This window comes from Lycorma delicatula, chromosome 6 (assembly GCF_047948215.1).
Source record: "Lycorma delicatula isolate Av1 chromosome 6, ASM4794821v1, whole genome shotgun sequence".
Lineage (NCBI taxonomy): Eukaryota > Metazoa > Arthropoda > Insecta > Hemiptera > Fulgoridae > Lycorma > Lycorma delicatula.
The window spans coordinates 129821483-129838227 of record NC_134460.1 but is presented as its reverse complement, the minus strand read 5'-3'; the positions used below and the strand labels follow the sequence as shown (position 1 = coordinate 129838227).

The following is a 16745-nucleotide window of genomic DNA, read 5'->3' as shown; positions in this document are numbered from 1 at the left end:
CGACGGGAAACGCAAGTAACCATATAGCGCGGGCGAAGCTGCAACAGTGATTCTATTATATACGTAAAAGGATCCTATTATATATATATATATATATATATATATATATGTGTGTGTGTAATTAGATTGTTCATATATATAAAACAATCAAATAAAGGATTTGTTTTAACAATGTAACGTTACAGTGAATTGTATTCACATGAGTGAATACAATTCACTCTGACATTCAGAATTTAAAGTACGTTAACGTTTTTAAAAACAAGTAATTTATTATGTAAATAACAAGCAGGAAACTGTGTTTGTTCCAGCGTACAGCTAAGATTCCTCTTTTAATTTTTTTCTTTTCAAAGAAAAGGTCAATGTCAATGCAATAGCAACTGTAATTGTAGTATTGTAAGAATAAACGTTCAAATAAAATATCGTTAAAAATGCACTAATTTATGTTCATGTTATTAAAATTTATTAGCAATTTCAGAACGGGATTTTAAAACAAAAAAAGGAGTAGTATCCACACTTCTCTTTACTTTGTCTTTCCGTAACACTCTCTCTTTTTTCTTACAAGGACAACACTTTTATTTTTCTTTTATTCTGTTTCGGCAGTGGATACTAAAGGTTACTTATTATTAAGAATACCAAACTCTTATTTTTTGTTCGATTTTAATAATATTACACTTGCTAATCAATTCCTTATACGCGTATACAAAAAGCTGATTTAGATCGTTGTAATAAATGTATGAAGTGGATCAATTAACAACCGGTATATGCAAATTTTAACATTATTGCATATTGTTATAAAGCAAAGATAACCTATCATACAGAAAAAAAAAGGAAGTAAAAAAATAATCTTCTAGGAACAAAAGTATTACTATATACGGTACTTTGAATGTATTTAAATATTTTTTTTGGGATTTAACGAAATAAAAGAGCGAATGTTTCTATTTTCATCTTTAGTAATCTTTCAGATATATGTTTTATCAACAATTAATTTTTTATCAGCAATTAAATCTATTTCGTCTTTCTTCTCTCAGTACGCATAATTTCTAAGATCGTTCACTATCATTACACATTCACCTCTGTTCCAATAGTGCTATGACGTCATTAAACTAACGTTATTTATGAGTCAGCTACAACACTTCTAAACCTGTTTCTACAGCGTTAAATTTATTTTTAAAAGTAAAATATAGTAAAATTAAAAGTTACGATTTCAGTGATAAACAAGATTAACATGTTTAATTTGTAAAAGTATTCAAGCATTCTATAAAGTAATAGGTCGACTAAAATACATAAGTTTTGTTAACAGTGGGAAATATGTAGGATACGTTGATTAGTATTCATCCAAAAAATGTTTTCAAAAATGCAGGACTTACTCATTTTTATACTAATTTCCTGTCCCATATTACTAATAATTAAAAGAATCTATCAATTACATGAATCTGACTGTAGTTTTAATGATAAATAGGTATCAAAGGAAATCACAGCGGGAATTTTATTTATTTACTATATAAAGAATCATGTAATTTTTAGAATTAAGTCTTGTTCAGTATTTTAAAAAGTAAAACATTAATGCTTTCTTCCATAAAAAAAAAAAGAAAAGCAAAAAGGAATGTATATATTTACGCAAGGTTAATTCACGATTCGATAAAAAAATAATATATTTTGGTGGTAAACTGAGCGGCAAGGTGAAAGTTTTGCATGTGTTTTTTTTATTGTAAAACCGTTTGTCTTCATGCAAGCTTACATCTTTTACCGCTGCTTGTTTAATACGTTCTTCTTCGTTTACCATGTATTTTAATATTACCTACTTTGTTCGTAACACTTCACCTAATTTTAACGCTATCACTTTCTTAAGAATAATAAAACTATAAATGGATCTTTATAACAAAGCAAGTTTATTAATGAAACAAGATTATTAATTTTATTTAAAATTATACGTTTTAATGCTACAAATAAATTTAAATTGAATAATTTTTTAACAAGTTATTTTAATATCAATTTAATTTTATAAGTGTTTTTTTTTCGAGACATTTTAAAATGCTGACAAATTTACATTAAATTTCACTAAAAAAATACCGGTTTTATTAGGCACTAAAACTGAATAAAATAAAATCTGTAAAATTGAATATAGATAATTTAATAACATACATGAAAGAAAATAGCTTTTTAATTAGTTTCACTGACAATGAAAGTTGAAATTAATAATAAAAAGAAATTAATTGGTAAAAAGGCAGAAGATTTAATTCGTCAATTATGAACAAATGCGTGCGTGCATTGAAACTGATCCTTTTAATTTCTTTAATTAGAAAATTAATTCTTTGTTAAGGGCTTAATTTTTTTTTAGTGTAGAATCAACCTTTTATCGAAATTTTTAAGACCTAAGTGGCAAACGTGTAAACATAACAACGTAATAAATTTAAAATGATAGCCGAGAAAATAAGCCAATCATACTTCTCGGCCGTCTTGTAATAAGAAATTCATATATGAAGTTTAAATAAAATATATGTTTATCAAAAGTAGGTATAAATATGACCACCCTTTTTAAATTTATTTATTTTCAATCCACTTTCCAACTCGGGTTAACAAATGGTTTGTTTTCCATTATTTGTAGCAGTCATTGGTTGAAAGGCTTCTGAGGAGCTCAGTGATGCTTTTGGTTTTTTCCTTTTGCACATCCACGACTCTAAAATAGGTTACCTTCAGAAAACTTGATTTTCGATAATAAATATTAGTTAAAAAGTAAAAATTCGCTTATACAAGGATTTTTCATAATCATGATCCGCTTTCTGGCTAGATAACAGTTTTTATAAATACCAATATAAACAAACAACGCTGTATAAATATTATGTTGATAACAGAATATTAAAATTACCGTTATTCAATATTATTTAATGAAATTGAATTTTCTGCTGTAATATACACATATATTCTGCTGCGTAGGTTGTAACATACACAATTACCATCAATTTCACGGCAGTTTTCTTAAAAAAATACTGTAGGCCTCGCCAATTTTTAAAATAATCGAGTTAAATATATGTGCGTCAAGTTCAGAAGATAGTGACCACAGGAATGTCTTCACGTCTTCTGTTCTGTAATCTGCACCGGTTTGGGGCGCCGCCGTAGATGTTAAAAGAAATTTAACTCTTCTTCAAAGTTTACATCGCCGTACGTTGTTGGTCGTGTATGTAGATATCGGACCGTTTCATATGACGCAGCCTGTTTGCAAGCTTCAGCTCCGCCAACTGAGCTGCAAGTGAAAGAACGAATGAAGCGATACGAAGGTATGAGGAAAACGTGATGCGATGGAGGCTACGAGAAATTCCAGGAAAATGAAATGGATGACACGTGGAGGTTCTAATTAGATCAGGCGGCTAACTACAGACATAAATCTTTGGCTAAATAGGGATCATGGCGAAATGAATTTCTTCATGACACAAATGTTAACAGGTCATGGGGCTTTACAGTATTATTTGCATAGGTTCGGCAGACGTAGTATCCCCTGCTCCATGTATTGTAGTAGGGTGGATACTGCGGAAGATATAATCTTCGAGTGTGAGGAATGGCGCGTTTTACGTAGGCAGCTGGCCTGGATGGGCTCCAGCCAGAGACTAATACGTTTTATTTTAACATCAGATGAAAATTGGAGGGCTTTTAATTCGTCTACCATTAAAGTGCTACGCAACAAAGTCGAGGGGGGGCGCCGGCGTAGATTTTAGAGTTAGGGAAGGACGGATAGCCCCGGTCGTGAGCGCCTGCATACCGAGGTGTGTCGGTTACGATGATCGACCGAGGACTCCGGGGTTCTTAGGCTGGGATGGAACAAAATAAAAGACCCAGACCCGGCTGCCGGGTTGGTGGGCCGGGAGCGACTTGGTCAAGCCCGGTTCTCCCTGCTCAGTGGTTAGAGGCGTGAGGCATTAAAACGGATTGACCGAGACCCGGTCTCCGGGGAGGGGCTCGGGGACGACATAGTCGGGTCTGGTACACCTCTTCTCAGAGATTAGAGGCAGGCGATAAAAAAGATCCACCGGGGCGGGCTGAACTACCATGCCAGACGTACTGCCGATAGGTGGGGAGATCCTCTTAGAGTTGAAGGACGCTCTCCTGGGCTGAGTTTTACTTGATTGTATGTCCGGCCCAGGGGAGTAAGGGATAATGAAAAAAAAAAAAAGTTTCAAAGATCAAAACGACTTCACCGCGGTAACAACTTCGCGCTGATGATTTCTGTATAATGACGTAATATATACTTTGTAATAAATTGTTTTTATCATTCCATACAATATTTTTACTACTTTTACGTTTTTTCTTCAATAGCAAAAACTTCAACATGCAGGATTTTTGTACAAATAATCATAATGGTATTTAATTTTAATTAAATTATAATGTATTTTAATTATCATAATGGTGATTTTATTTTATTATTGATGTTTATTTAAAAAGTTTAATTTTTTAATGACCAGTAGCGTAGTTTCTTCTTCCATTTTTTATATTATACAATTGTTTGTAACGTGGCTTATTAAAGTTTCTATAATAAGATTATACGAGAACAACACACACAAGAGGTCCCTTGAGTAAATAAATTAAGTATAACATATAGATCACAACTTGAAAAATATCGATTTTATCCTTATCAATAAAACTAACTTACTTCAACTTCCGCCTGTTAAAATAAAGAATGATAATTTTAAGCATGATTCCTTCAAATCACTGATAATGCTAACTGGAATTAATATATGAAACTGTATTTTATTAATGTATAAAATTATAAAAATTAAAGAGCGGATATTTTATTTAAAATAACTGAATTACCTTAGGCCGTTTCCAGTGGAACTGAAAAGGTGGTGTTTGGTGATAAAATACTGATGTTTGACTGGCAGGAAATTCTGGATCTTCGAATAATTCATTACGCTTCAGGCAGGATCTCTTGATCCGCTCAAAATCTGTCATCTGTAAATAAAAATTGTTTATGTTATTTATATTAAAATTTTGTTAAAAAAAAAAAAAAAAAATGTATATATATATATATATATATATATATTAGATACAATACATAAAGAATGAAAAGCCCATAAACCAAACTATAAATTAAATCTAACAATTAGTGTAACTTAAAACGTAAATGTACTAAAAATAACGCAATGTAAAAGACAAATTATGCTAAATGTTATTTACGAAACATTAATTAAAATATATTTTTCATTCATTTCTAAACGTTATTAAAATCATTTTATATGTGTATTAAATTTTTTAATTCCGTGGAAATCAAAAATTATTACAATATTATTGTAAAAAATCTGATGTAGGCACCACATAGCTTCCTTGTATGACTATTCAATTACATATAGACTTTTTTTTTTTTTTAATGAAAAGTACATAAAATTTTATTCCATTAATAACTAACTTCTGATATTTTTCCATATTTTTTTCTGTTATTGAATTATTATTTAACGTAAAAATATTTTTACAATCAGAGGTTAATAATTATCAAAAAAATCAATATATTTAAATTAAAAAAAGGAAATGAAGTCTGATTTCAACCGATGTCCCTTTCCCTTCTAAGAGCCAAATAATTCATTAATTAAACTTTTACTTGGCTATAACTATGGAACCAATGAAATTAATTACCACTTATGATATATCGTTGAAAAGCTCTCATGAGGGCTTATTACTGCAATTAAGAAAAAATTCAAACTCCTTTTTTTTGGATTTTAAGCTCTTTTGGACACATTTAGTTCAGTCGATTGTAACAAAAAGGGAGGTGCACAAGTAGATGTTACAACAGTCCTAAACCCAAAATCTCAACATCCTATGGCTATTCGTTTTTGAGTTATACGAGAAACATACGTACGTACATACATACATACGTACGTCACGCCGAAACTATTCAAAATGGGTTAAGGGATGGTCAAAATAAATATCTCCGTTGAAATCTGAAAAACGAAATTTTTTGCAATCACAATACTTCCTTTACTTCGTACAAGGAAGTAAAAAGAATGTGCATAAGAAAATATTGTATTATACCGACAAAAGTTTTTTTAAGGTTTACGTATAAACTTTATTATTATTATCTACCTTTTTTTATTAATTATGAGAGTAGAAACTTAGGACATAGCAGAAAAAATTCGTAATTAAATTAATCCTTGTCAGTTTTATCAAATTTCTTTAAAAATAAGGTCAAAGAGACTTCAAAACTAAAAATTGGTTTTTCTACCGTTAATTTTAAGTGGATTTTCATAAATAAATTACTAAACCATTTTCAGTCAATACTAAGCAACGAACAAAAATATTAGCCAAACAGGTTTTTTTTTTAAAAAGCGAATTTGAAATTGAACGCAGGATGAACATTAACAAACAGAGAATTAGTCTCATATAAAGAGCTACCTATCAATTTGCAATGACTTTAGAGACGTAAAATTAAAAATTTAATTTCAATGCAACCATAGACATAGGAGATGCCTCAAACGCTCCAATTTGCTTGGATTCAGCAATCTAATATTAAATCATCCAATAATCTCTTAAAAATAATACAAAACCTGTAAGTTTAACCAAAATAGATATTTACTTTAATCAAATATTCAAAAACATAAACACCCACTAAAAATAGCCGTAAGGGTTATAAAGGAATCCTTATGGTACAATACAACTAATTAACAACAATAATAACTATAATTTAAAGTAAATAAAACTCACTGTTGATAATCCATATGGATATAATTATTAATTTAAAAAATGAAAATTAAATTTCCTAAATTAAATTTTTAATTTAAAAAAATAAAAATTGTCAAACTATGTACATAATTTATAAAATAATAAAGCCAAGTGATCAAAGCTCTCTCACCTAATTAGAAACAACGATAAATAAAGCAATACGACTAAAATTTAGTATGTCATGTTAGTAAAAAGTAATATTCATATCTAATCGGAGGTGCAAACGTAATAAAAATAATAAAAAAATTATCGATAATGAATTTGTTACTAATTCTGTTATTTATCGTTTGAAGCTTCCCGGATTTAAAGGCTTAGCGAATAATCTACTTATTTGTTCTACCGTATGATGTGGACTTCGTACAACTATCTTCAAACCTCATGCACTATTTCACTTTTTTTTACACTTCATTTACTAGGTATTGTATTGAGACTTTTGTGGGTCACTTAGGATTATAAGATAAAAAGATCGATTTTTTCAACATGCTGGTCTAACTAGTATCTACGAGTAGTGAGTGAAAAAAAAAGTTAAAGCAGAATTTAACAATAAAAAAACAAGTTTGTTAAAAACAGTTTTTTAACAATAAAAAACTTGTTAATCTTTAGTTTTATCCTGATGTAAAAAAGTGACATCATAAAACTTTTCTAGTTGGTCATCAAACGTAGCAAATAAAAAAGGAATTGGGTAATACGCGAAATATACTCACCTTTAGGGAGTAATGCTAGCACTGTCAAACTCCTTTTTCAACTGTAAAAAAAATAATTTGTGTAACCTATGAGTATTATTGGGAACGAATCATTTTTATCATTAGGCTGTAACTTCATGATTTCTGATTATTTATTTGTGAATTGAAGATAAAAGTTAGAAAATATATATATATATATTTTTTTTCTAACTTATATATAAGTTATATATATATATATATATATATATATATATATATTACAGAAATAACTATAGAACAATACTCGATTAAACCAAATTGTTTCATATTTATGAAGCTTACACAAAAATAAATTAAAATGGAAAAAAGAATTTAACTATTTTTGTGTATTTAAACAGCTAAATAACTATGCTCAACGAAGATATAAAAGTAGGAAGCTGAAAACGTTTTAGAAAAGGATAAATCTTTAATGATACATTCCTAATTCACAAACAAGTCATGATTTGAAACATAGTTACAGCTCGAATGATCTAATAAATGATGAATCATCGTTTAAAAAGAATCCATTACTTGCTTTGTCATTAGATTCCAATTGTTAACAAAATAGATAGTATATACAATGATTATTAGACACCTGAAAATATTAAAATAGGTTTATTTGTTATACAACACTAAGATTGCTTTAAAAATTGGGATCGGGTTACGGTAGGGCATGGAATAATGTAGTGTACATAATTCTATAATAGATTTGATCAGACTGTATAAAAATACGATTCCTAACCGATTTATGTTCAATTTTTTTTTTCAGATTTAGTAAGCAAAAGCTGATTTATTTTTAATCCATGAAGGATTATTGTTAGAATATCAAAGACTGACCAATATTTTTAAATGTAATTAATTCACAAATAAAAATTAAAATATTACTCTGTTTATAATATAAACAGAGTTTCATTAGAAAAAAGGAAAGAATTTCAAGACATTTCTTCAAGTGAAAATTTGAATATTTATTTATTATTATTATTATTATTATTAATGAGTACATTGGAATCTGTTCAACAATTACCAACCCCCTCCACGGCCAAATGAGATGAGGATGACATGAATGAGGTGTAGTCTTGTACTCAGGCCGACCATTCCTGAGACGTGAGATTAATTGAATCCCAATCACCACAGTATACCGGTATCCAATGTCTATATTAAAATCCGTATAAAAGCAACTAACTTTTACTAGAATTCGAACCTCAGAACCTTAAAAACCAGAACCTCAGCTGTTAAAAATTGATCTACGACGGCGAGTTTACCGCTAGACAAGTCCGGCGATATGAATATGAGCCGGGAAATATTTCATTTTCGAGTTTTGGCTTGGAAAAACTTTGCCCTAATTTCTTCTCCTAGGTTAAAATGAAGAAACTGGAATTCTTTGAACTTAAATTAATGGATAAATTTGAAGATTTCATAGATACCAGAATAAAATAGATACCAGGACAGTTTTATACGGATTTAAATACTAGATCGTGGATACCGGTGTTCTTTGGTGGTTGGGTTTCAATTAACCACACATCTCAGGAATGGTCGAACTGAGACTGTACAAGACTACATTTCATTTACACTCATACATATCATCCACATTCATTCCCTGAAGTAATACCTGAATGGTAATTCCCGGAGGCTAAACAGGAAAAATAAAGGTGAAAGATCCCACGACTGTATCTATAAATTTTTTAACTGTAAAACAGAAAATTTTGTGATAAAAACCTAATTTTTCAGGTTTGACACACTAAAACTTCGTTAAGTTGCTAATAAACGAAAAAAACTTTGCTAATCATTCAATAAAGATCTTAAAAAAAGTTGTTTAAAATTTTAAATGTCTACTTCGATTACCTATCGTTTCTGCCACTGATGTGTAATAGTATACATATATATAAAACAACTGATCGTCATGGTAATAAAATTAAAATAAGCCATACGTTAAAGTAAAATGCATCTTGTCAATAAAGTTGATAAATCAACTTAATTGTAGATAACAATTGAGATTACTTTATTGACAAGACGCATTTTACTTAAACCTTATTTTAATAAGGTTATTTTAATAAGGACTTATTTTAATTTTATTACCATAACGATCAATTGTTACATATATATACATATATAAATTTTATTTAATTTACCATATCTTATTTCAATTTATTTTATTTCTACTAATTTAAGTTAATTTTTACAAATTTTATAATTAATTGGATATTCCTGAAGATGGATGATAATCCGAAAGCGCTCGAATGAATTAAACTTTTATATGTCGGTAAGCTAAACTTTATTATTTATATACTAAATAACAGATTATTCTAAGGGAGGTTATCGAGCTCACTAACATTGTAAAAATTTCACAAACCGTGTCCACTACAAATTACACGATGTTTTGGGTATGATAATATGAAAAACTTTCCGCTTGACGGGTCCCGCATTTGTTAATAGTCGTCCAAAACGCGTATTAAACTGAACATTTCTCAAGTGTTTAGACTTATTTAAATGCGATTACGCTGATTTCTTCGAAATTTTATAACACTAGAGGAAACATGGATTCACCATTACACACTAGAAACCGAAAGTTGAATGGTATTAGTTGAAAGTGCGCCAAAGAAAGCGAAAACGGTTCCATCTGTAGTAAAAACAAAGCTACAATTTTTTGAGGTTCTCGTGATGCAGCGCTCTTAGACTACCTAGAAGAAGGCAGTAACATCGCCTGAGAGTATTATGCTTCATTATTGAACCGAATGCTTCATATATTGCTGTTCAGGCTGAATGTCGAAATTTGTCCGAAGGGAAAGTGATTTTTCACCACGATAATGAGTCTGCACACATATCACGAGTTGTTGCTGCAAAACTGTAGGACCAACAGTTCGAAGTGCTTCCTCATGGGCTGGATTTGGCTCCCATCGATTACTTCCACCTTAAGAAATTGCTAATTGTACGAAGATTCACTTCGTCCAACGAATGTCAAAGCTGAGACAACAGCTTATTTTGCTGAGTTAGACAAATCGCATTAAACTGAGCGTACTAAAAAGTTGTATTCAACGACACAGCAGAAATTAAAAAAATAGTTGCTGTCATATAAATAAGTCGTTGGATCTAAGTATATCGAACTTGAAAAATTTCTGAAAAATCTTGCATTTTCTTTATCAGACAGAGAACCTTCCCACTGGCCTTCATAGTCGAATTTCATTATATTTTTTGAACCACAACAAATACTTCTATTAATTGTAAATCTAAAATTTCCCCATCATAAATCTAAAACTTTAAATAGCTTTCAATTCAAATTAAATTTGATAATGTATTTATTCTATTCAAACAAATTTTCAAAATTTATTTCTATTAGCTCAATTCATAACTTGAATTTGAATCCCTTTTTTAAAATTTATACGAGGGATATCTCAAAAGTAAAGACCGTTGGGAAATTTCTCTCCATAAGGTTGGCGAACCTGTGTCGTACATGGTCACGCTAGTTATGTACTCACTGCATTGTTGTCTGTACGTTGTCGCGTTGTAGTATCTTTGATTACATGTGAGTTATTAAGTTATAAAACGAATAGGACGCCGACTGTGAAATGCATGGAGGTATATGTTTTTTAAACCATCAAAAAGTTAAGCCGGCTGAAATTCATAGGCGACTGGTTGCTGTGTACGGTGATAATATAATGAATAAAAGGAACGTCCGAAAATAGTGTGAAAGGTTTAGAAATAACAGATTTAATATACATGATGAAGAACGTTCGAAAAGGGCCTCGATAATCACCGAGGACTTGTTAAAACGCGTCGATGATGAAATCAGAAAATATCACCGCTCAACGATTTCCGACCTGTCCCTTCTTTTTCCTGATGTTTCAAGAGCTGTTATTGGTCCCATTGTTCATGACCAATTTGGCTTCAGAAAGTTGGTGCACGTTGAGTACCGCACATCTTAACGAAACGTCACAAAAAATCCGAATGGGATCTGCTTTGGAAATTTTGATGCGCTACATAGAAAAAGAGGAGTTCCTTAATTTAACTGTTACCGGCGAAGAAACGTGGATTTCGTATTACACGTCAGACAGAAAACGGCAGTCTAGTGAATGGCGTCATCCTCAATCACCAACCGGACCAACAAAGGTCACAGCCATTTGGACGCAAACTGATGGCCGTAGTCAGCTGATTGATTTCATGCTACGTTGACTATAAGTGCAGAAGCCTACTACGAAACTCTACGTAAGTTAAGGCGCGCCATTCAAAATCAGCGACATGTGCGGCTGACCAATGGCGTCGTCTTGCTGCACGATAATGCAGGTCCACATGTTGTGGGTCCGACACGTGATTTACTGAGAACATTTGGATGGGAAATTAACGATCACCAGACCAGTCCATCACGTCCAGACCATATAGTCTGGACTTCCTTCTGATTACCATCTGTTTGGAAAATTGAAAGAATTTTTGAGTGTCAAGCAATTCGCGGGTGACTATGAACTTAAAAATTCTGTTAATCAGTGGCTCAACGGACTGGCGGCAGAAGAATATGACGAAGATATATGGAAGTTACAGTAAATGTCTTAATTCATATGGCAATTATATAGAGAAGTAGTATAACGTATGTAGTTTAAGAGAAATAAAAAATACTAAATTTTCAGAATAAATTTTTTTTTTTACAATGAAACGGACTTTATTTTGAGATAACCGCTCGTAATTTCCCCAAATTTAGAATAATGTAACAAACACTTCATTTTCCTGTTATACACGTATATTTTTTATTGCTGCACTATCAGATTCAATTGCAAATAAATTAATAATTTTTCAGTTTTGAATTAGATTTAAAAAAAATAAAAAATAGATTAATTTTTTTAAAATAAATAAATATATATATATATATATATATATATATATATATATAATTTTAATATTATTTCTGTTTTTCTTTTCTTTTAATTAAACAGGATAAAAATTTATATAAATATATACTATCATCCCCGTCGCGGCTTTGCCCACGCTATATATGGTTACTTGCATTTCCCATCGTGGTCGGGGGATGTTTAGCCGATCACGGCATTGCCCCTTGGACCCCCTGTGTAAATTAAACTCATGCTTGTGAGAATAATAATGAAAAATAGAAATTAAACCAGTTCGATTAATAAAAATTAGCAGCGTCTTATAATTTTTTCAGAGCAACAGTTTGATTAGTAGAGGACTCATTAATTGAATTTTCGATTCTCATCGCGACTTCGCTCGCAAAATGCATAATCAGAATTACAAAAATAAATTATCATACCAAATATCATAAAAGTTGATTCAATAGCGGTATCATAAAACGGCAATAATGTAAGAAGTGATTTATGTTTTTTTATCCCTTAAAATAATAAAATTAAAAAAATCCGAAAAATATTTTTAGATATTTATCTGAAGAGTGATTGCAAGCCCAAATCGATTGAATATGTCGTTTAATACATTCGGAAATGAAGAAAATTTGCAATCGCTGTCCGAGAATTTTACCTTTCTTCACTCTTTTCGAGGTCGAATTTCAAAAAATCTAAAAATTGTATTTGTAGATATTCACATGAAGATTACACACACCAAAAATTAAGTTGATATCTTCATTAACGAGAATTTTTTAAAATAGTAAATTTCATTTCACCCCTTTAAACTAGGAATTTCAAAAAATCCATTCATATAATCAAATATAATTAACACAAATTTTCTTATTAAAAATTAAATATCAATGTTTAATCATTTTATTTTATCTAATAAAATGATTTTTCATCGTCCTACACATTACGCTAGTTTATCGGAAATACCCACACTAATTCATCGGAAAATACCTTCACGCAAATAGTCTGGTGAAAGTTTTCAAATTAAGTGTCATTATTACTATTATCTGTAAACATCATAAAATTAAAAGTTATCTAAAACAAATTACGGTTTTATTATTTAAAATATTATTGTTAATAAGCTTATTTTATTTACTTTGAAAATGTTAAATATTTATTATAATAAATTGTATTGTACACAATTTATCTTGAAGGTTAGAACATATTACACGAAAGGTGACGAGTCAAGTACACGAAATATGAAGAAATATACAAACACAGCAAATAAATACAGTACCTTAAAATATTAAATAAGTAAATATTCATTCTTACTACAAGTAAATACAACTGTTATGTAGGTCACGAGTTTGTACTAATATTCACTTTTATGTAAATATGTAGTCATGAACAATTACAAAAAAAAAAATTACTCAAAAATTGTAAGTTTTATTGCATAATAACAGCTTAAAAATGATCATCAAGATAATTACCTTTTACCAGATGTTAAAACTAAAAAGTTTTCTACAAAAGTTTTTACAGTAAAAAATGATTTATCTGCTATAAAACTTAAGGATGTATGCAATTGTAAAACGTAGACGATATTCTGAATTTTTTGCATTATTTCAAATAACGCAAAATCTTCAGAATATCATCTACTACTTTTTACGCTACTAAAAAAAAAAAAAAAAAAATGAAAATGGCCATTTATATTATTAAGACAAACATTTATATAAGATAAAAAATGACTTTCTACTTAACAAGAATAAGCCGTAAAAACTACAGGATGAAATTAAATTATATTTTACAGTTGCTAAAAAACTGAACAACAGAAGAATTTTTGAAATAATTATTTAATAATTAACTCAATAATTTAGAATAATTTTTTAATTTTTAAAATTCTCTACTGAATGGGTACATGTGTGTGTGTGTGTGTTATTTGATTTACGAAAATTCTCAAAATTAATATTTTTAAATAAATCAAATATTAGAAGAGGATTTGAAAAATTCTAATCGAGTTTTTGAAAAAGAAAAATTTGGATTTCGTTTGCTGAAAAACAAAAAAATTTAGCCTTAATCGACAAACTTCACCTTTTGTAAGGTTAGCACTTTGTAAAAAAATATCATGACAACAGATATATGAGTACAGAATAATTCAGGAATTACAGAGCAAACGGTCAACGTGTTAACCGATTACAGTATTACTCATCTTTCTAGTATGCTATATACGATATAAAACAAGACATCCGTAGAGAAGAAAAATCACGGAAATAATAAGTTCATATTTAGAGTTGTCAAAAAAGAAAACATAAGGAATAATTTCTAACCTAATTGTTATTCATCCTTCAAAACGTAATGATGGTTGATTTTGTATTCTATTTACGTTTTCTAAGTCAATTTATCAATACAAACACAGAGTAGTCCTTTAATTTTGAATATTTAACATTTTTGACAAATAGATACAGAGTATTCGGAAAGTAATTGTCCACGAAACTTGGTAGATTGATTGACGTTTACAAATTAATTAAACGATTTGCTTTATTCTTATCACTTCTGGAGTGTTTTCTTATTGAAGATGATTCAAGTTTGGTTAGCTGTGACAAATTTGATTAACTGACCACAGTACCACAAAAGTAATGATATAAGTTTTTATCCAATCATCGACTGGCTAAATGTCTTTAAAGATGATCCAATTTTTAAAAACAACGCAAGAATGTTTTTGTCTTAACTATCCACTCAGTTGCAGCGGTAAGGCTAGATTTTATTGAAACCAAGCATAATTGTCAGTTTATGTGAATTGATCGATGAAATTAATTAAATAATTAAAGAAAACCAGTCGCTAGTAATTCTCTTCAATGAAAAGGGTCCGTAATTCGATAAAATCCAGCCAATACTCCTATATCATCTGATCGAGTATAAGTCCTACATGTAGTTTGTAGGATATCTTTGACAATCACATTCTGAAATTGCATTTGATTAGATTAATCAAATGTAATATTAACAAAATATTTGTTATTTTATAAAGAAATATAAAACTAGCAATTCAAGATTTATTTTCTTGAAGAATTAAACACCATAAGAGTATGGTGTTTTATGCGTGGATACGTTTAACACAGTACTGTACCCACTTTCCGAACGCGCTGTATTATTTGGAAAATAACCAAAACTGATCATCAATTGTGAATGGTCCGAAAACTTTAAACTGGACGAGACCGAAAATAAATAAAATTTATTTACTGGGCGGTTTAGGGATACATCATAATTTTTTTTTTAGATTTTACAAGAGCCTAAGTTAAATTAGATACGTTAAGAAATCTCTAAAAAATAACAATACTGACTTGAATAAAACCGCACCGAAACATAAAAAAGCTGCCGACTCTTTAAATTCCGACTTTTTTATGTCAGCGATAAATGAAAGACGTCTAGCAACAACTTACTACCCTTAATTTATCGCTCACTTCAAGTAAAAATTTAAAGAAAAATTCTAAATTATATGTTTTGATATTTATTACGTTTTTTAAGAAGTCGGTTTAATTTTTTAAAGATTTTTTGTTTTAATTTTTAGTTTTATTTTAAATAGACTTGTTTAAAAAAATGCTGCCTATATAAAAAGGCGTTGACATAAAATAAAAAAATGAGGTTAAATGCAAAGATCCGATGTAAAAAAAAACTGATAACGAACAGTACGAAGTAAAGATATTGGAAATATGTATCATTTTATTACCTTAAAAAACAATTTTTTTCAACACTTTTTTTTTAATTTCGCGCAAAAAAAACATGGAATACATAATGAATTAAGTTTATAAAACATTACGGTTCAACAATAAAATATAATGCAGTAGCAATGAAATTAATAAAAATATGTTCAAATAATCTACGCAGACAATTTTAATTTTTTGTTTCAAAAAATATTCGATTAAAGTTACTTATAAAGGGATTACCGGAGGATATTCCTCAACAAAAAAAAAAGTCATCGAAACTGGTCCATTTGATGAAGAGTAAGTCTTGAATATATGCTAAAAAAAACCCATGAATCTCCAGAATTGAAAATCTTTTTTTTTTGTTGTGAAGCAAATTAAAATTGGATTAAGTTACTGATTTTATCAGAAAAAAACTGTGTCGCATTAAGTGCATCAGAAGGGCGGATTTCTGATTTTAGTTAAGAAAAAAAAGAATGTTGCACGCTGTAATCATTTTTGAAAATAATATTGCTTCGATATTTTAGCTAGCTTTCGGCGTTTTTTGATTTCATTTTACGTTAGTATCATTGCGAAACCAGCTCGCACCTGGCGGTGATCGCAAAAATTTGATTTTGGTTACAAACTTGATGTTTTGAGATTACTGGGAAAAGGGTTTTCAAGGTTCTCATGTTGTAACTTGAAGGGTGACATGTTAAAAAGCCAAAATTAGATTTTGCGACCATCAGGTGATAGCTGGTTTCCCAGTGATCTTAAAGCACCAAGTTTGAAACCAAAATCGGATATTTTTTGACAAAATAAACAATAGAAAAAAATGTTCTTTACTGAAATCGGTAATTTTGATTAAATATTGTATCTTC

The 16745-nt window shown here is 29.7% G+C and overlaps 1 protein-coding gene across 1 annotated transcript in view; it reads right to left on the bottom strand.

Annotated features, from left to right (window-relative positions):
* The window catches only part of CalpC (calpain C), a 295832-nt gene that overhangs the window by 260000 nt on the left and 19087 nt on the right, over positions 1-16745 (bottom strand). The window contains exon 3 of the mRNA XM_075368513.1: positions 4804-4941. Coding sequence (XP_075224628.1) covers positions 4804-4941 — 138 coding nt within the window. The remainder of the gene's footprint in view (positions 1-4803; positions 4942-16745) is intronic.